Genomic DNA, 21673 nt, shown 5'->3' with positions numbered 1-21673 from the left:
GATCATAAGTCAACTTTTTTCAGTACTGTTATAATTTCAAACGGTTGGTAAATGAATAGTTGTTAAGTCGAGGACTTCTTGTAAAATATGCACATAATATAATATGCAAAGCTCCTACGGCAATTCTAAAGTCAGGGCTTATTTATATGAAACCTAGAGGTTCTTAAAGTAAGAAATACACCCGGATTTTTTTTAAAACGGTTAACTAATTCAATTGAAAGACGATCAGCATTACATTATTTAATTGGCTGCTGTATTTGAATCAATTTAAAGACTCTTTCTAAAGAGAGATTTTTAGCTTCTTTGCTCTTAAAAGGGAAAATAATTTTGCATGAGTATATTAATAACAGCTTTCAACCCAAGGTGGTTTTGCATACTGACAGGATGCTTAAAAATCTGGAATTTGATTTCCTTACAGATGTAACAAAATGCAAGACTGAGCTGTTTTCAGGTATACGTATGACCACTTAGTGCTAGGGTGGGGTGGGGGCTGGCCAGCAAATCTAATCTAAGATACTAAGGTATATATATATATTTTCAAATCAAAAAGAAAAAAAAAAATTTCAATAGCACTCACCAATCACTTTGATCTTGAAAGAGCAGCTTGCCTCATTGCCAGCTCTGTCAGTTGCTGTATATGTAATGTCAACTTCTCCAATTGGGAAAAGGTACGGTGGTATAAAGGCTGGAGTAACCTGAACTAACACCTGTAACAGGATCAGTTTTAGTAAAGGTAAATGAAATATTGCAGTAAATTCTTAGCAAAAACTCAACTTAAGTATCAAGAACTAGTGATCTGGTTCTTGATCCTAACCAGAGGTGGGTTTCAGCAGGTTCTGACCAGTTCTGGAGAACAGGTAGTGGAAATTTTGAGTAGTTCAGAGAACTGGTAGTAAAAATTTTGACTGGCCCCGCCCCCATCTATTCTCTGTCTCCAGAGTTCCAGCTGATCAGGAGGAAATGAGGATTTTACAGTATCCTTCCCCTGCCACACCCACCAAGCCACACCCACAGAACCAGTAGTAAAATTTTTTGAAACCCACCACTGATCCTAACCCTAATCTCAATATCCTGTCAGAGCTGAAGAAGCTTCTTGGATGAGAAGCAGTTGCCTCCTGAAAAAGCACCTTTGGGACATCCTTGCAAATGCTTTCAGCTCCTCCTTAATTCAAAGATGATGTTTGGCGACAGTGTTGCCATACTTCAAGAAATATTGTAGCATATACTGATTAAAAAGCAATTTGAATGCTACATAAAATACATACAACTTGCATTTAAGAAGGATGAAGGCAGACTACTTGCCCTGATGAAAAAAATCCATCTAGATTGGTGAAGCAAATCCATGCAGCTATTTTATTTAGCCATAAACATAAAAGAAACACTTTTCAACAAAAAAAATTTAAAAATTCTCTTCTTCTGTCATTATCCTCCTGTACTGATGAACTATACAATTCACAAATGACTCAAATCAAGAGCAAAAAAGAAAATTGTTGGCTTAATCATCTTCATCATCATTTGCAATTAATGTTGTAATTTATGAAAGTGCAAAGTTTATTTATGTTATTTCAATAATGACTAACATACACGCTGATGCAAAACATAGTTTGCATTCTAATGTTTGCTTACCTCATCTCTAGAATTATCAACTGCATCTGGAATCTGCCAGCTAATATTTGCTGAATTCTGGTTTTCCAGAGTTGATGTTTCAATATCATTTGGACAGCTAATTTGTGGAGGTTCAACGTCTGCATACGATACATAAGACAAATTTGAGTATCTGCATTTAAAAGCATTTTCAATGATCTATTGAAAGACATTGAAATGAATTGTAAAATTCTACACATATTATACCGAGCTAATTATTCATAACCTGAACAGAGATTTCTGTAATTCAGATCCATTATTTTTTATTTTAATGTAAGAGCAGTCCTTGTACTGTTTTTAATCATACCGGTATGTCAATAACATTTTGTCTGCTTACAGAAGCGAGAATTACATCTACAAGCAAAAATTGTTCATAAATGATCAATTACATGACAAACAATGTATCTGCCTAGAGACACTGTGGGTGAGTAGGCAGCTATATAAATGTTCTACAATAAATAAATAAATAAATAAATAAATAAATAAATAAATAAATAAATCGTATGATCTAAGACAGGGGTCAACAACCTGCGGCTCTGGAGCTGCATGTGGCTCTTTCATCTCTCAGCTGCGGCTCCCTGTCGCTGGTCAGCGCCACAATTTTGAGAGGAGCTTCCAGTTAGGGAGGGGGGAAGTATGGCGTGCCAGGAGGAGACTCTATGGCAAGGGGAGGGTTTTCCTGTCGGCTCCACAATTGATAGGGCTTTTGGTTAGGATAGGGGGAGGAAAAAGGACACCACACTAAGAGGAGACTTTATGATGGGGGAACCGGACTTCTGGTCAGGCTCCAGAATTGAATGGGGACTTCTGATTAGGACTTTTGTGGCTCATTGAGGGTTTAAGGTTGCTGACCCGATCTAAGATATCTGCAGAAATAGGTATAAGCATTTTATGTTTAAAGATGTAAGATTACCTTATAGTAATTAGAAATAACTGGATTTTGCTTGGGATTACTTTTTTAAATTTTAAAATACATCAACAATATTATCAGCCATTAAACAATTTCTGGCACTCAGATTTTTTAAATTTTGCAATTATTATATCAATGATTTCCATTTCTATTAGGCAAGAACATACGGTAATCACATAATTCATACAGCTCATGTTATTGATCCAAAATCCAATTGTATCACAATACACATATGATCAAATATGTAGCAGAATTCATAATCTTTCTAGTCAAAAAAGAAAAAAAAATCAATTTAATTTACACTGCATTATGCTTGTGGCAAAAAAAGAAAAATGTTGATATGAAATGGCTTAACTTATTTGATTTTTCTTCTTTCTTAAATTGTCCAAGGAACATTTGTCTAATTCAGATTGTCTGTTTAAAATGGATGCTGTTTAACCCAAATATGAAATGATAAAAGAAATGGAAAGAGATTCTGAGAGTTGAGAATGTACTATAAAGCAGGATTCCCCAATCCCCAGGCTGCGAACCAGTACCAGCCATGGCCAGTTAGGAATTGGGCCATGTAAGTGGCAGGCGAATGAGCAAAGTTTCATTTATGTGTGCACATTATCTATCTAGGTTGTGTGTGAAACCTTCCCTCCCCATCTGTGGAAAAATTGTCTTCCATGAATCCAGTCCCTGGTGCCAGAAAGGTTGGAGACCACTGCTATAAAGGACAGGAAGCCCAGAATACTGACGAAAGACTGTACAAAATAAAGTTAATGCCAAAGGAACCCAGGGTTAGGATAGAATTAGCTAATTTAGATTTATATTCCACTTTGTAGTGCTTTACAGCCCCTCTCTAAGAGGTTTACAGTCAGCATATTGCCCGGGAACAATCTGGCTCCTCATTTTACCAACTTTGGAAGGATGGAAGGCTGAGTCAACCTTGAGCCGGTCAGGATCAAACTCCTGGCAGTGGGCAGAATTAGCCTGCAATACTGCATTCTAACCACTGCGCCACCAATTAAATTCTCTAGTCATATAGGGGAATGTCAGGAAAAAATGGAAGCAAAAAAATGTCGATCAACCAGAGAGCTATGAAGAACTGATATAGTATGTAAGAATGTATCATGCTCTAAAACTGGTATAATTTTAAATCGTTTTTTAATTGGGTTACTGATTTTAATTTGGTATTGTATTGTGATTTGTATTGAAGTTGTCATTTTGTAAGCCGCCTTGAGTCCCTAGGGAGAAAGGTGGCATATAAATCGCAATAAATAAATAAATAAATAAAACAGTGGGTTTTCTTTTATATTGGGTAACTTTTAAGATGTGAGGACTTCAAATGCTGGCTGGAAAATTCTGTGAGTTGAAGTCCACACATCTTACAGTTGCCAAGGCTGAAAATCACCTCTCTAAAAAGCTCAAGAAACTGGGCAAACAAAATAGGTAGCAACATTCCACATGTCAATGAAGCACTGGGTAACAGCATAGCATTTAGACTTAGATACCACTTCATAGTGTTTTACAGCCCTCTCTAAGCGATTTACAGAGTCAGTATATTGCCCCCAATAATCTGGCTCCTCATTTATCTGACCCCGGAAGGATGGAAGGCTGAGTCAACCTTGAGCCTGGTAATAAAGACTTGTGCAGAATAGATAAGGTCTAGAAAGTCGTGAAATACCACATGATGGCAACGTGATGCCGTGAGTTTCCACACCCGTGGTCTAGAGAATATATATAACTGCCTTAAGCGAAGTAAGACCATTAATTAGTCCACTAGTGTGGATTTTAAGTAATATATAACACCTGTATTAAATTTCTCTGCAATTCTGCAAGGCCACATTCATCACAGAAGTTAATACATTCAAACTTAATTGTGATTTTGTCTTAATACCCATCAAATGCTATTTTAAATGAGCCAAAAGAGTAATGATGTCGAGGATTAACTCTACTACAAATGTATCATTTTACCACAGCCAAGGCTAAAAAGGGAAGGAGGAATTTCACTTCATTCATCCTGTAACTGAGGCATTGAAAAACATCATTTCTGTTACATGCCGGATGTTGCTCTCATAAATTTGTGTGGCTTTTAGCTGAAATAAACAGTGCTACTACAAACGTATAATTTCAGGCCAATATTTATACTGTGTACTGATGGAGCTTTACTTCTATTATATCTCTGGCTTTATCCAGTTTAGTTTTCTCTCCCTCAAATAACAATTTAAGTTTATTTCAAACCGCAAGCATAATAAAAACAAAGGTATCTGAAATAAGAACCAAAATGTAGGTTATGAAATGTTTAAACTGTTTCCATATCTTCCATTCCTTTCACATGTTCACAAAGACAGATATTTTTTATTGATAATATTATTGCTAATTATCTCAATCTTGGTTTCTCTAATCTTGACATTATTTACCACATCTTTCTCCAAAACATTTAAAAAACTCTCCTCTTTTTAATGAGATCAAATTATTATCAAAATCTATACCTTTACAAACAGCTATCTGCACATTTTCACTCCATTTTCCAGTGTGTAAACACCTCAGGTCTTCTGTTACACCAGACAAAAGGAATCCATTTGGACAACTGAGCCTGCACACAGTTCCATATTTTGATTGTTCAAGCCCACAAATATAAGGGTGAACAATAACACCTTTTGGTTTTAGGAAGGCAGGACAGTGCAACTCTAGAAAAAGGAAGTACATTACTGTCAACATGCACAAATGGAAAACACATTTCATACAGTATACAAATGCAAATAGGTAAAGATTTCCCCCGTTTAGTCATCTCTGACTCTAGGGGGTGGTGCTCATCTCAGTTTAGCACTGTCTGTGGCCAGCAAAACTATATGCCGAGGTGCAAAGAACCTACTCACCAAAGTGGTACCTATTTATCTACTCACATTTGCATGCTTGCTAGATGGGCAAGACTGGGGCAAATAATGGGACCTGTCATGCAATGCTCGGGTCTCGAACCCAGGCTGTCAGCTTTCCAGTTGACAAGCTAGCATCAGCATTGTGTCCCCTTACAAATGCAAATATTTACATCAAAACTTGAGTATTTATTTATTATCTTTTATTTATTTATTATCGGACTTATATGCCGCCCTTTCTCCACAAGGACTCAGGGCGGCTCACAGCAATAAACAACAACAAGTCCAATTAAAATTCAACAATAAAAACTAAAATTCCCATTAAAACCCCATTCAGTCCAGGCCAGCTTGGCGAAACAGCCATGTTTTAAGGTCACGGTGGAAGGAGCGAAGGTCGGGGGCTACCCGGAGCTCCAAGGGGAGCTGGTTCCAGAGGGTAGGTGCGCCCACAGAGAAGGCTCGTTCCCTAGGGCCCGTCAGCCGACATTGTTTGGCCGACGGGACCCCAAGTAGGCCCTCTCTATGTGAGTGCACGGGGCGATGGGGAGCTGGAGTAAATGTTGCATATGAAGTATAAGAGAAAATCAATATAACCACTTATTCTAATTTGTTATAATTTTTATGTTTTTATAACATACAATAATCAGCAATTATGTTTGGAAAGTTCCTCTCTGGAAAAAAAAATCAAGAAATTTTTCTTCTGACTTGTACAATATAACAAGCATCCACAGTTTTCTTATACCAACATGTACCCTATGTAATACATTTTTAAAAAGTGATTGTGGAAGGACATAATGGAAGTCTGCTGAAGGCTGTATGGTAAATTATTTAGAGACAGCAACCAAACAAACTTTGTTACAAAATAAAGGGAACAAAAGATGTATATTGTGCATTTGAAACATACCAATACATTTTGGTTCCTTCCCATCCCACTGAGAGTTGCCTTGACAGGTAAGTTTGGTGTGGCCTTCCAGTTCGTAGCCTTCGTTGCAAGTGAATAAGCACACAGTCTTATAAGAGATCTCACTTAATGAGCAATTAATATGGCCATTTTGAGGGGTTGAGAGTTTGGGGCATGTGCGAACTGCAGAGGTTAAAATACATGTGTAAGCATTTTTAGCAAGAGTAAGTAACAGATTCTAAAAGTAAGCTGAGTAAGATATACATATCATGTCCATCTTTTTGGTAAATACACACACACTTCAATTGAACTATATGCAACAGATTTAGAGTGAAGATTGGAATATTATATCTTCAACTCCAATCTTGGGAGATATTCACAGGGTAACAACTGCAATAGAGAACTATAGCTATATATTATCCTAGGAATATCAGACTGTCAGGCAGGACAAGTATCTTACCTTGGAGTATTATTCTCACACCTAAGATCCTAGAACCTGGACAGTGAGAACAAACCTTCACTTCCTCCCCGCCCCCATTACTTTTTCTTTTTAACTACCGTGTTTCCCCGAAAATAAGACTCTGTCTTATTTTTTTTTGAACCCTGAAATAAGCGCTTGGCCTTATTGCCATGCGCTCAAAATTGGCTTATTATCAGGGGATGTCTTATTTTGGGGGAAACAAGGTATCTCCATCTATACTGGAACATTTTTTAAATATCTAATCTCTTTTGCTACTTTTACTCACATCCTTTCTATTTTCTCTCTCTCTAGCTCTGCTATGTTCTTTCACCTTTGTTTTCTTGTAATTTTAAAACACATCTTTGAATCTTGAGATTTTTTTAAAAATTAGCCTTACTTCTACAATACTAGGCACTTCATTCTTTGGGGAAATGATAAAAATAGTGCATTAAAGTGACTTTTGTCTCATAAATTTGTGGCAAATGTTCCTTCGTAAACTTTTGAAAGAGGCATCTTTTAATTCTGAAATGAAGGAAGACAGATCAAAACCTGTTTGTTGTCTTTTCCAAGTAGAGACCCTATTTCCAAGAAATGTCATAAAAAGCAAACTTCAAGTTTCCTTTAAAAAAACAACCCAAGAGTTTAGAAACCAAGATACATAAAAAAAAAAAAAGAAGCCACATAGTGCAAGGAACATAAGCAGCATCCAAGATAAGAAAATTCCTCCCCATAGGGAGACCTTGTTCAAGTGAAAGTGAAAATGTTGGTCACTTCCAGTAAAATAAATGCATAAATAAGGAGCAACAAGCCAAACCTCGGCACAAGAATGTCTGCTTAAAGCATCACTGGAGTTTATTCCCCACTCCCAAATGGCTGAAGAATGTCCTGAAATACTTCCAAATATTTAAAAAAAAAAATATTCTGGGAAAACACTCATCATTGACTACTTAACAGAAGTAATTTTTTTCACTATTACTTCAAAACAGAATGGAGGTTTTTCATAGGAATAAGGGGTTTCAGAAATCAGGATTTAAGAAAAAAACGTGATGTAAGATGATGCTGTATAATTTTTTAGTGCAACAGAGACCGCACAGCACACACAGCCATTTCACTTTGAGTATACAGGGATGGCTCTGAACAACTGCAGGAGCCTGAGAAAACACATAGATGCTTTAAAGCTTCAAAAAGAACTGTATCATGCGCCCATGTTCTACAAAGCATCTTTTCTGAAGTATCTCCACAAGTGAGTATATGCATGTGGGAGAACAATGACAGGTTGCTAAATTCTTTGTCACAGTTTTGCCTGGCCTTTGTTCTGTGTTCTTTAGCTATGTGCTAAGTAGTGCTTAGTGACATACGTGTGCCATATTTTGCTAAAACAGCAAACAAAATGAAACTATACAAATTCAACAACACAGTCTAATACTGCCTGAAGAAATTCATATTTTTCTGTTTCCTTTCATGACGTATGTGATCAAAATCTGGGAGAAAGGCTTTTGTTGGGATTAATGTGATGGTCCATAAACTATTCCTTTGATTTCCCATTTGATCAAAACATGTTATATTAATATATAGGTGGAGAAGAGCCACATTTTAAAGTTGAGAATAACAGTACTAAAACTATACATACTGCTGGAAAACCAAGATCAGAGAGGATAAAACCGTTATGTTTCAGACTCTTCCAAGGAAATTAATGGAATAAAGAAGCAAGAGCATTAGACACTAGCTGTTAAGGCCAAAGCATATGAAATCTTTTACCAACTTATTTCCATTAACTTAAACAACAAATGAGAAGAAAACACAATTTCTATAGAAATAATGAAGAGAAAGCAATTTAATGGATACACTTGGGTAGCTACATAACTGAACTGAATCCATTTGCCTGATAAAATCTGGAAGGGAAGGCTTGCCACAGGGACTGATCTTAAAGGAACACTGTCATCAGGGAACTACAGGAAGGGACTTTCTCTGCTCCAGCCCTTCCCCATCCAGAGCAGCATATCCTAAGATATCACAATAGTTCTAACCTTGCTAGAGGATTCCAAAAGGCCATGAAGGTTTGGCTCTTTGGGGATGGGATGGGGATGAGATTTCTAACTATCTTGACATATGGCCCCTGTGACATTATATACTGGTATTAGTGCTATACTTACTAGGTTTCAATTGAACTACACTATGGAATGTAAACATCAGAGTAGCTTATGTTTGCAATATCATATAAATTTCAGAAAGTAAGGTAAGGTTTGGAATAGTGGTTAAAAGCATTGGGCTAGAAACCAGGAGGTTGCAAATTCTGTCTTAGACATAAAGCCAGCTGGGTGACTTTGGACCAGGCACTTTCTCTCAGCCCCAGGAAGAAGGCAATGGCAAACTATTTCCAAAAATGTCGCTAAGGAAACTCAGAGACTAGTCCAGGCAGTTGTTAGGAATCAAGACTGACTTAAACGCATTACCAAAAAACGTAAGTGTTGCAATATTTTCAGGATCAGACTCAATAAAGATAATAGGAGTTAGAGCTTTAAATATATTTCTTTTTAATTATGATAGGCATTCTATATTCACTGAATATTCAAGGTAGAAGCGACGAGAATGGTGAGGGTGGCTCCTTATATATACAAGGGGTGGAGCTAGGAATGGGAGTGGTAAGTTATGAATACATTAAAGTCCAAAGAATAAGTTAACCTCTGATGTTCCATATATACATTATTTACACATTGGAGAATAAGGCATTTACATCTGACAAATCCCCCTCTAAATGCCGGTTCGTTACACAACACCAATTACATTCTGATTCAGGACAATATAATACATATAATTTAGAAGTTAAATATTTGTGTTGTTTAGAAGGTAAGGGTTTTGTTAATATGTCAGCTAATTGTTCAGAAGTATCGCAATGTATTGCTTTAATGAATCCGTCTTGAGACAGTTGTCTCACATGCTTAAACTTTATATCAATATGCCTGGACCTTTGTCCAATTGCATCGGATCTGGATATTTCAATGGCCGCTTTATTGTCTTCATGCATAATAAATGGTAAGGTGGGTTTCTTCCAAACATCAGTGATCAGATCATTGAACCATACAAGGTTATTTGCAGCCTTGGACAAACAAACATATTCCGCTTCTGTAGTAGAAGTGGCTACTAGTTCTTGTTTACCAGTATACCAGTAAACTGGACAATCATTCAATAGAAAAACATAACCAGAAGTACTCTTTCTGCATGATGTATCACCAGCCCAATCTGCATCAGCATAACAAGTAATTTTTGGTTCTCTGTCATTATTGGGTTCCAACATTAAACAAAAATCTAATGTACCCTTCAGATATCTTAGAATTCTTTTGACAGCTTCCCAATGATACAAGGTTGGTTTACTAACATATCTTGACAATAGATTGAGAGGTAATGCAATATCTGGCCTAGTCCAATTAGATATATAAAGGAGTGAACCTATAACTGATCTGTAAAATGTGTTGTCTTTAAACTCAGGGGAAGATTCATCAGTGTTTCTAAGGAAATCAGTTTGCATAGGGGTGTCACAGGTTTTAGCATTATTTAAGTTACATTTGTTTAGGAGTTCGATGATTTTATCTTTCTGTGTAAGTTTGAATCCCCTTTTAGTTTTGTTAATTTGCACACCAAGGTATTTATTCACTTTACCCAGAGATTTCAGTGAGAAGTGTTCATTTAACTTATTTACAAAGATTTCCCTGCTCTCTTTATGCTTTCCAATGTATAAAATATCGTCCACGTAAATTAATACAAATTCAATATGATCATTACTCTTTTTTACAAAGAAACAGTTATCAGCAGTGGTGGCGTTGAAATCCATGGTCTTAAGTACTTTTACCAAGCAATCGTACCATCTTTTGCCGGATTGCTTTAATCCGTACAGACTCTTATTTAATAACCAAATTTCGTTCTTATTAGTGTATTGACTGTGTGGTGCTCTTACATATATTTCCTTATCTAATTTTGCATGTAAGTATGCGGTCTGTATGTCATATTGGAATACGTCCAGATTGAGTGCAGATGCTACTACAAGGGCTGTTTTGACACTCTCTGTTCTCACTGTGGGTGAATATGTATCAGTATAGTCTTCTGGATATTTTTGTGCATAGCCTTGTGCAACTAGTCTAGCCTTGTATAAGGTATTGCCTTCTTCTAAGTTCTTAATTTTATAAATCCACCTGGTACCTATAATTGTTTTATCCTTAGGTGCGATCGCAGGTGTGAATACATTTAATCCTTGTAAACTTTCCATCTCTTTTTCCATAGCTAGTTCCCATTTTTCTCTTTCTTCATGTGGAAGTTTCAATACTTCTTCATATGTATTAGGTGTTATTTGTTCTCCGTTCATATGCATTATGTAATCTTTGTATTTATTTGGTATTTGGTTTCTATTGTTTCTAATAGTTCTTTCAGGCTTGCTATGGTTATCATGCAAATATCTAGCTTCCTTTTTTGTTAATGTGTCTGTCTTTATTTTATGCTGACTATTAGTCCAAGTTTTGGTTTTGTTCTTACTTTTGTTAATATTTTGATTTTCTGTTGTTCCTTCCTCGCAAGATATCGTATCTTTACATTTATTAGGAAATATTTCATTAAGGTGCAATTTTGACCAATTGGCCTGTTCATGGAACACAGCTGTTCTGGATACTATAAATTTGTTATTACTATCAATAAATCTGTACCCTTTGGTTCCAGTTTCGTATCCCATGAATCTTAATCTCCTGGATACGTTTTCTCCCTTTCTCCTCAATTGTTTAGGTATGTGTACGTCTGCAGTGACTCCAAATATGTGCATGTGTGATAATTTGGGTTTTCTATTGTACATCACCTCATATGGTGTCTTATTCACAATACTGGACCAGGTTCTATTTTGAGTGTAATTCGAATAATGTAATGCCTCTGACCAAAATTGTTTGCCTAAACCAGCATCCTCTAATGTGCACCTAATCATGGTTTGTAGTGTGGAATTTTTCCTCTCTGCAACTCCATTTTGAAATGCAGAAAAAGGATTGGACGTGAAATGTAACATTCCTCTATCCTTTAACCATTGGGAGAATTCTTTAGACATGAACTCACATCCCCTATCTGTCATAATTTGCTTTATTCTGATATTATGTTGTGTTTCTATACGTTTGTAGAATTCCTTAAATTTCTGAAATGTTTCATCCTTGTGCTTTAATGTGTAAACAAAACCATATCGGCTGTAGTCATCCACTATTGTTAGGAAATAACGTTTTCTATAGGTAATTGAGGGACTTAATGGACCAACTAAGTCCATGTGTACCAAATCAAAAATACTGTTAGTTGATCTGTTAGATTTTTTTGGTCTGGGACTGGTTTTTAGTTTGGTGGACTTACATACTGAGCATTCCAAATAATTTTCACAATTTTTTATTTTGACACCTTCTGCGTGTTCAGTCATTTTTTGTACTACAGGAAAGCTTGCATGTCCTAACTTCCTGTGTAAGATGTGAGCACACTCATCATGAATTGGTTTACCTATTTTTGGTTTCTTTTCTTTGTATGTATTTTTGTGATCATGAGTTATTCTACACTCATCATTGTCACTGTTACTGACATTTTCATCATCTGCTTCAATACAATCTTCCATATTTGAATCAATGTTATGTAAACATCTTTCTATAGTTATCAGATAGGGTAGACCTCCTTTTATCATTACAGTACCTACATTTGTTTTGTTCTTTTCTATAGTTGCTTTCCCCTTTGAGAAAACTATATTGATATCAGATTCTCTGCTTAATTTTATGGCACTTAGTATGTTGTGAGGTATTTCTGGGATTAATAATACCCCCTCTATTTTCCCTAGACCAGGCAAGGTCACATTTCCTTTGCCTAGTACTTGAACCTTTTCTTGATTAGCTACCTTTATCACAAACTTATCTTCTATAAATGAAGATAATATACTTTTGTTGTTGGTGGTGTGATTTGTTGCACCAGAATCAATAAGCCAATTGTTATTCTCATCCTGCTGTGTTCTGGTGCTGTCTTGTTTATTTAGCCCATTCAGTGACCCAGATTTCCTCTCTTTTGAATTTTCTCTACCCCCTCTACCTTCTTTGTAATTTGGTGGGCTTCTATATTTGTGTCTATCTGTGGAAGATTGTCTGTAATTATATTTGCTCCTATATTCTGGTCTATGTCTCTCTCTTGAGACTTTGGGGCAGTCTCTTCTACTATGTTCCCTGGATCCACAATTGTAGCATCTAAAGGCCTCATTATGTTTATCTTGAAAGACTACTTTCCTAAAAGGTTTGTGGTCTGTTTGGTTACTGGATCGATTTTTTCTTGAATTGTCTTCTGCTATCAATTTGTTAGATAGACTTTCTATGGATAAATATCCCAAATTAATGGTATCTAAGTGTGACATAAAGCTATCCCATGATGGATCAAGTGAATTGATAATAACACTTTTCATTGTTTGATCTGAAATCACTTCCCCCCTCAATTGTAGCTCAGCTCTTATTTTGTTTAGATTTATCAAATGCTCACTTATAGAAACCCCTGGTTTTACTCTAGAGGAAAAGAAATCCTTAGACATTCTTGTGGTTGTAGCTACGCTATCGCTGTGAAATAGATTAAACATGCATTGAATTATTTCTGATACAGTTAGGTTTGGTTTGATGCTATGATACATTGCAGGAGACACGCTAGATATTATTATGAAAAATGCTCTATGATGTAAACAATCTATTTTTAAAGTCCAAGGTCTTCTTGGAGGGCTAGTTATAAAGAATAGTAAATTTTCTTTCATGAAAATAACCTGAAGCTGTTGGTACCACTCTTGTAAATTAATGCCATCAATTCTAAGTTTTGGGAAGTCACTGGGTAAGTTACCTACATTATTCTGTCCATTACTTACAACCTGGGGCAGTCCGTGATCTCTCAAGTGCAGGAAATTACAGAACGGCATTGGGATGCTTGCAATGAGTCTGCGCGGTTCTCTGGCCAGTTCAAGTCCTTCTGGGTCGTCTACGTAGTTTCGCACATGCGCGTTGCTCATTTCTTCTTTGGTGGCGTCGTGGAAGGTTCTCTCCCTTTCAGCTCTCTCGATCCGCTCCTCCTCAGATGAGTCGGTCTCTGGCTCGGTTTTTGGGGTTCTGGTGGTGGTGACGGTTCTTTTCTTCTTTTTGTGTGCGTTGGTATTCGATTTTGTCTGTGGTGTAGGGCGAAATCGGCATGGCTCTCTGGGCTCGGGCGTCGTCGCTTTCGAAGTCAGGATGGGAGCGTGCAGGTCTTGAGTCGCCGGTTTGATTTCTTGCTTCTTCGTAGATGTCTTGGTAATTTTCAGTCTTGGCCCAAAAGCAGCAAAAAGCGTTTTCATTGCTGATTTTACTTGAGATTTTGTTAAATCGTCTTCACTTTCTGATTTTGGATCATCTGAAGAGTTTGAGACTTCTTTCTCACTTTCTTCGTCTGATAGTGTTTTTCGCGCCAGAAATTTTGAACTGAGCGTTTTGATTGGCTCTGCTTCATTCTCTTTTGAAGTTCGTTGAAACCAAGATGGCTGCCATTCAAAATTTCGCGCGGGATCACATCTTTTCTTTTTAACAACTATTTTCTCAGTAGTCATCTCACTTACGGTTTTTTGATCTTTGGGTTTTTCTTTAATGACGTTTTTCTCTCTCGCTGCTCCGCTGTTCTTCAGCATCTCCTGGAGGTCCGCGATGAGACTTTCATCATTCTTTTGGCTTTTTAGTATCTTTAATATCTCTGACCTGAGTTCGTTATTTTCTATTTCGATTTCTTTCTGGTCATTATTTTCACTCATTAGTTCTTCTTCTTCAGTGGTGTATTCTTCGGATTCTCTCGAAATCGCATTGGTGGATTCGTTGACCATCTCTTGATCAGTTTCTATTTCTTTGCTGTAGGCCCTGGTGTTGGGCCTATCTTTCTTGGACATTTTTTATTACTTATTGAGTCAATTAACCATCCTCTGCTACCAGCTTGTTGCAATATTTTCAGGATCAGACTCAATAAAGATAATAGGAGTTAGAGCTTTAAATATATTTCTTTTTAATTATGATAGGCATTCTATATTCACTGAATATTCAAGGTAGAAGCGACGAGAATGGTGAGGGTGGCTCCTTATATATACAAGGGGTGGAGCTAGGAATGGGAGTGGTAAGTTATGAATACATTAAAGTCCAAAGAATAAGTTAACCTCTGATGTTCCATATATACATTATTTACACATTGGAGAATAAGGCATTTACATCTGACAGTAAGGTAGACCAAGTCTGTACTGACTGCAATATTGTCTGAATCCATTATTATTTATTAAAAATATAATGTTAATATACATGTCCTCTAAATAGTTATGTATACCTATTTACTTGCAGATATACGGAACACTGTTTTATTGATATCCCTATTACCCTGTTTCCCCCAAAATAAGACATCCCCTGATAATAAGCCCAATCGGGCTTTTGAGCACATGGCAATAAGGCCAAGCGCTTATTTCAGGGTTCAAAAAAATATAAGACAGGGTATTATTTTCAGGGAAACACGGTATTTAATAACTAATTAAACATAGGAGCTTGGGAGAAAATCCTCCCATTAAAGTAAATACAGGAAGAATGCAGTAATACAGGTAGTTCTCAACTTACGACCACAACTGAGCCCAAAATTTTTGTTGTTAAGTGAGACATTTGTTAAGTGAGTTTTAACCCCATTTTACAAACTTTCTTGGCACAGTTGTTGTGAATCAATGCAACTGATAAAATTAGTAACCGGATTGTTAAGTGAACCTGGCTTCCTCAATGACTTTGCTGGTCAGAAGGATGCAAAAGGGGATTGTGTGATCCTGGGACATAGCAACAGCCATAAATATGAGTCCCTTGCCAAGCGTCTGAAATTGGATCACTTGACCATGGGGATGCTGCAAAGTTCGTAACTGTGAAAAACGGTCATAAGTCCGTATTTTTTAAAAGTGCCATTGTAACTTTGAATGGTCACTAAATGAACTGTTGTAAGCTGAGGACTATCTGTATAGAAAAACTCTGCAATGGTAATTATTGACAATGATTTCCACAAAGTTGACATTTTTAATAAGTATGTTGCAGCAGATGTTTCTTCATGGCTTGTGTTGTGCTGGTGTGTGTCAGCAAACAGAGAGAAGAAAGGGAGAAGCAGCTCAATTCTACCCTTGAGGTCCAGGTATACTATCACATAGTCCAGTGAACTGACCTGGTTACTAGCCAGCACTGTCGTGGGGTAGAGACAGTCAGCATTCCCATTGGTCTACCCTTATATATAGGTTTTGAGGACTATAACTTCTAGTCTACCCAAAAATGGAGACAGAGGAGAAGAGAAAAAAAACAGGAGAGAAATGAGAAAAAATATGAGAAATATAAAGACTATTGTAGAAGGGAATGCTTGTAGAGCACTGAACAGCAGAGTTAATATGAGTGTGTGAAGCAGGGATTGGTTCCTGGTCAGAGAGGGAGAAGAAAAATAAATGGATGGCTTTCCTGGAAAAAGAGAAGCAAAATCCCAGCAAGGTCATCTTTATCAAGGCCCAAGACCAGAGAGAGGGAGACAGCTAGTATGGATAGAGGGTAATACTCTTTGGTGAAGCCCTAGTTTCTGGGAAAGTTTTTGGGTAGAAGACTTCCAAGAGAGGTGTTTCTCCCCCCCCCCCCCAACGAAGGAAAACATAGACAATGATTGGCTTGGTGGAGCCAAGGAAAGGAGATGAGCAGCACTGAGCACACTCATTGGTAAACCCAACACGCTTGTTCCTTTTATTCTCTCTTGGTAATCTTGGAAATGGAGGAGGGAGAAGTGAAGGCAGAAAGTTAGAGGAAAATGGTCTCTGGGAGACAGATTGAAGAAGAAACCCAACACTGGGTAGAAGCTGGGATCTTGTTGTAAATATCTTCTGAAAATAGTTTTGCTATAATTGATAAAGAAGAATAAAAACTCCTCACTGACTTGGGTTTTCTATGTCAATTGCTATCTTTGTACTGCTCAAGACACATCCAGTCATACTGTGACAACTGCTTACATTTGTTGATTGATGTTTTGTATATACTCAGATTTTAGAAGTATTAGATGGGGGGAAGATTATTGGCACAAGCAGTATTTTCAATTTCCTACTGTTCCAACTTCCTAATGTTTATTCTCCTATTTATTCTTATGTCAAAAGTTATTAACAAGTAACTAACTTAATTAATTAACAAATTAACGAACACTTCCTCGTTTAGATCATAGTAGGCAATCTCCCTGCCCAGAGGTCAATATAAAAAATAGTATTAGGTTGGGGGCACAGGCAAGCAAGCCACTGAGGACAAATACACAAAAAAATGTTTTCCAGAATTCTTCACACTTCAAACATATAGAAAGATGTGGAAATGGATGTGCAATATTTCCCTGGCCACACAAAGTGTAGATTAACTTGCTGATTCTAGTTCTAGTGAAGTTAAGATAACTGCTTGGTAATTCCCTCTGCAGCAGTGGTGGGTTGTCCCCGGTTCACACCGGTTCTATAGAACCGGTAGTAAAACTGGCAGGAGGCTCCACCCACCGACCCCAACGTCATGAAAATGCTTCTGTGCATGTGCAGAAGCTTCTACGCTTGCACAGAAGAGCGCACACACGGCCCCGCTGCAAACCAGTAGTAAAGGTAAGTAGAACCCACACCTGCTCTGCAGCAGTCCTTTTGGGAGAAATAACCAATCGCATAAAATATTTCCTAAACTATCCAGAATTAAATGGCTGAATTTTTATTCCTGGTCACATGTTCATATAACTTTAAAGTTGTATCTAAACATATGCATAAAATATACACATAAAAAGTAATATTCCAAATATGATTAATGACATAGAAAACTGATATTTAATACTCTATATCCCTGATGGCGAACCTATGGCACACATGCTAGAAGTGGCACGCAGAGCCATTTCTCCAGGCACGCAAGCCGTCACCCGTTGCTTCTCTGGGTTCTGGCACACCGGCCAGGTGGTCTTCACGTGTATGGGAGCACCAGAAACCAGATGAGGAGCCGCCCAGTGTGCATGCACACGCCGGGTAGCTGCTCTTCCAGTTTCCAGTGCACGCATGCCTTACAGACCACCTGATCTTCTGTTTTCTGCATGCACCAGAAACCAGAAGTTCATCTTCCTGGCGCGTGCATGCATGCCGGCCAGCTGGGCTTCGCGGGCATATGTACCAGCGAGCTGGTCTTCGTGCGCGCATGCATGCCAGAAACCTGAAGAGCAGCTGCCCGGGACGTGCATGTGCACCGGGCAGCTGCTCTTCAGGTTTCTGGCACACTTGAGCGTGGGCACTCCCATTTCGGCACTCGGTGCCAAAAAGATTTACCAACACTGCTCTATATCGATTCTACTGCGTGCATGGATGAAGTGACATATTAAGCAAATAAGACAGAAAACAGCATCTTCTTCCCAATTAGAATTTTTTTAAAAAAAAGCCACCCAACATCAGAGAGGCAAGATAAAATTTCCTACCCCTGCAAGTCGTCTCTGAACCAGACCAGGCACCATTTGGCTGGCAAAGTCGTATGCTACTTCCAACAAGATCAAATCCTGTTTTACATCGAATTCCACAAGCAGCATTGAAGTAATTGTTGCAGACATTCTGGATAAAATAACCATTTTCTGGAGGGTGCAGCTCAGGGCAGTGGACCACTAATTAGAATACACAACAGTAAGGAAGTAATTCACAACACATTTCTATTTTATTCAGAACTTCAGAACCACAGTGAGTTCAACAGGGTTTTCTCCCAGATATTAAAGAAATATCTTCTTTAAGATACAGTATTCACTTAACCTAAAGACTATAACTTTATTGTCCTTCATGCTATTCCTAAACTGATTATAGAAAACAAAAGTTGGAAAAAAAATGTTTGCACTATTTTTAAATCAATATTCATTGATTGCGTATGTGATTTTGTAATCAATAAATTATTCTATTTCATCAATGTCTTTTTCTGTTTCAAAGGGCAATTGAAGTGTGTGCCTAAAAATCTTGAAGTTTTTGGAAAGACCCTGAAAGTATCTTAAAAATAATGCAACAAATGAAAGAAAACTGCCTAACATAATTTTTATCCACTCCTTCTGTACAATGTATAGCCATGTGCATTGGAAATCATGAACATCTGCAAAGGACAAGGGAGATGCAAATTGGCAATCAATACACTTGAGGAAATCCTCCTATAAATGATGTGATGTACATCCTTGGACCAGATATCCAGAAGCAAGAGGGCATTTCTGTGATAACATGATCACATATGTGTCATTATTGTGTTACTGTGGTTTGCCACATGCACTTCTGACACGAAGGAAAATATAACTTTATAGATTTCATGGAAATACATACTGATTTCCCAGTGGACAAATTCAAGCAGGAAATATTGCTCGTGATGTTAAATTTTTAACTGAGCTGTTTCTTTAAGAAGTAGCTTACCTTCACACGATTTACCTCTAGGACGATACCCTTCCTTGCATATACAGTCCTCCATAGAAGTACTTCCTGGTAGAGAAGTGTGATTCTCATCAGGACACGAGGTGCAGGTGCTGATCCCACCTGGTGATCCTTCAGGCTTGTAAGTTCCAGATGGGCAGGCTATAAAGCAAAATGTATATATAAAGGCAAGCCAGTATTAGGCTAGTAAAACACACAGCTATGCAATATCTGCACTTTTACTCCCTGATTTCCAAAACTGATGATAGAGGGGGTCCTATGTACTTTATTCACAGCTTGCATCAATGTGTATGCTTCTTCATGATACCTTTGTATTAAAATTAAGTCAGTCATTCTTTGGGGGAAAAAACAGTAGGAAGTTTGTATTATACAAACTCTTTTCGGCTTTTAGATTTTATGTCTCAAATTACTGTAATAATATTTCTTTATTTCATCTTGTCTATCTGGTCCCAATGTATTATATTTTAAATCTTCTTCAGCTTCATTTTAAAAAAACCATTTCAGTGTGAAGGGAAAATCAATATAAAGGAAACATATTTAAGAGCTACATATTAAAAATGCTTCTATTTAGGGAACTCAATTAGAAGTGGGAAATAATCCGTATATGTCATTTTCCTCCCCATCAAGTACTAATAGCTGGTCACATTAAAGACTTTTGAATCTCCTTTGCTTTGCTTTAGATCCTTAAGAGCCTATTATGTGTTCTGTTATACTATATCTCTCTTTTGCAGAGTGGAGTTGCTACATCAAAAATGTCAAGAGATTTTTACTACCAGCTGATCTTCTGGTGGAGAGGTTCAAAGGAAAAAAGTTATTTAATTGCTTAGAGCGATCAGCAAATTCACATGTGTGTTTGTGTGCGTGCATGCGCACCCACACGCAAACATACAAAAAGGTAGAAAAATCACTGGAAAAGCTCATTAATAATCTCTAAAATTAAGGTTGAAACAAGAAAATAAAAATTTTAACAACATGTATAAAATAAAATAATGAAACATTAAAATGTCCCAATGAGTGAAGCCCAGCTTATTTTACCATCTGCTTTGGAATAGTTTTTTTTAATTAAAATGAACAAAAAAAGCTTAAACCTAAAAAACAGAATTTGAGAAAATAACAAATGACTATAATATAATAAAATATAGTTAGGAAATGATGAACAGTTTTTAATAAACTATTAAAACTATTGTATTAATTGGTCAAAGCAAATTTCCCATTTTGATTCAATGCTTCTGCTCCCATTATTACAAAGTGTTTTGAAATAATAGACCTAGGGGTTGGATTTTTTAAAATTAAAAAATGTTACATTTTTATAAAGTAAAGGTAAAGGTTTCCCTTGTCCAGTCATGTTAGACTCTAGGAGGTGCTGCTCATCTCCATTTCTTTGCTGAGGGCGCCAGCATGGTCTGAAGACATTTTGGTGGTCATGTGGCCAGCATGTCTAAATGCCAAGATGCATAAAATGCTGTTACCTTCCCATCGAAGTGGTATCTATTGTTCTGTCCCCATCTCACACACGCACACAGTCAGCCAGGAGTTAAATAAAACTTGCAGACAATAAATTCCTTTGATAACAGGATTGGCAGCAACCCAGTAGCTGCTTGCCAAGAACTTTACTCACAGAGGGAGGTGTTCCTCCTCTGTCAGATAAACCAAAACAAATACACAAAGCCACAGAATTGTCAAGTCCAGTCCGTATTAAATCCAAGGCAGGCAGATAACATAGTTTCAGAGATACAATGCGACTCGCTAGTTGTTTAGTTTTGTCCATCACAGAGCCTGAATGGCCACCACACCTCCTTTTATCCCTTGTGGGGTGTGGTCCAGTGACTCAGCTTAATCTCTGGCACACCTCCTTTTCTGCTGCGTGCGCTTGTCTCTCCGACGCTGACGTGGATCCAGCCAAGACTTATCTCCGTCACTGTCTGACTGCGACTGTTCGGAGATACCTGGCTCCTGGCCAATCTCTTCTCCTTCGGGAGACACCTGAGGCATTGCCAGAGAGGAGGGTCCTGGAGAGGGAGGCCTGGCCAACTCCTCTCCTTCACTTTTGGAGCCTTCTCCCTCCGATAAAACAGGCTCGGAGGTCAGAGTCACAACACCTATTTATATACCTGCATTTGCATGCTTTTAAACTGCTACGTGGGCAGGAGCTGGGGCAAGTAACAGGAGCTCCCTCCATCTCATGGCACTCAGGTCTTTCCAGCTGACAAGATCAGCATATTTAACTGCTGAGCCATCGTGCCCTCTTAATAGCAATAGCACTTAGACTTATATACCGCTTTACACAGTGCTTTACAGCCCAAACTGCTTTACAGAGTCAGTATATTGCCCCCCAACAATCTAGGTTCTCATTTTACCGACCTCAGAAGGATGGAAGATTGAGTCAACCTTGAGCCAGTGAGAATCGAACTGCCGACAGCTG

At 37.7% G+C, this 21673-nt stretch overlaps 1 protein-coding gene across 2 annotated transcripts in view; it reads right to left on the bottom strand.

Annotated features, from left to right (window-relative positions):
- SVEP1 (sushi, von Willebrand factor type A, EGF and pentraxin domain containing 1) overlaps window positions 1–21673 on the bottom strand; it is a 130436-nt gene that overhangs the window by 78975 nt on the left and 29788 nt on the right. For both annotated transcript variants that reach the window (XM_087886352.1, XM_034410569.2), the window contains exons 4-9: window positions 19234–19392; window positions 18276–18455; window positions 6320–6499; window positions 5032–5229; window positions 1627–1745; window positions 578–707 (exon numbers count right to left, since the gene is read on the bottom strand). In XM_087886352.1, coding sequence (XP_087742478.1) covers window positions 578–707; window positions 1627–1745; window positions 5032–5229; window positions 6320–6499; window positions 18276–18455; window positions 19234–19392 — 966 coding nt within the window. The remainder of the gene's footprint in view (window positions 1–577; window positions 708–1626; window positions 1746–5031; window positions 5230–6319; window positions 6500–18275; window positions 18456–19233; window positions 19393–21673) is intronic.

Source organism: Pantherophis guttatus, chromosome 2, assembly GCF_059756535.1.
Source record: "Pantherophis guttatus breed Tessera chromosome 2, ASM5975653v1, whole genome shotgun sequence".
In the NCBI taxonomy this organism is placed as follows: domain Eukaryota; kingdom Metazoa; phylum Chordata; class Lepidosauria; order Squamata; family Colubridae; genus Pantherophis; species Pantherophis guttatus.
Note: the sequence above shows the minus strand (reverse complement) of the source record. Positions and strands in the feature narration are given on the sequence as shown.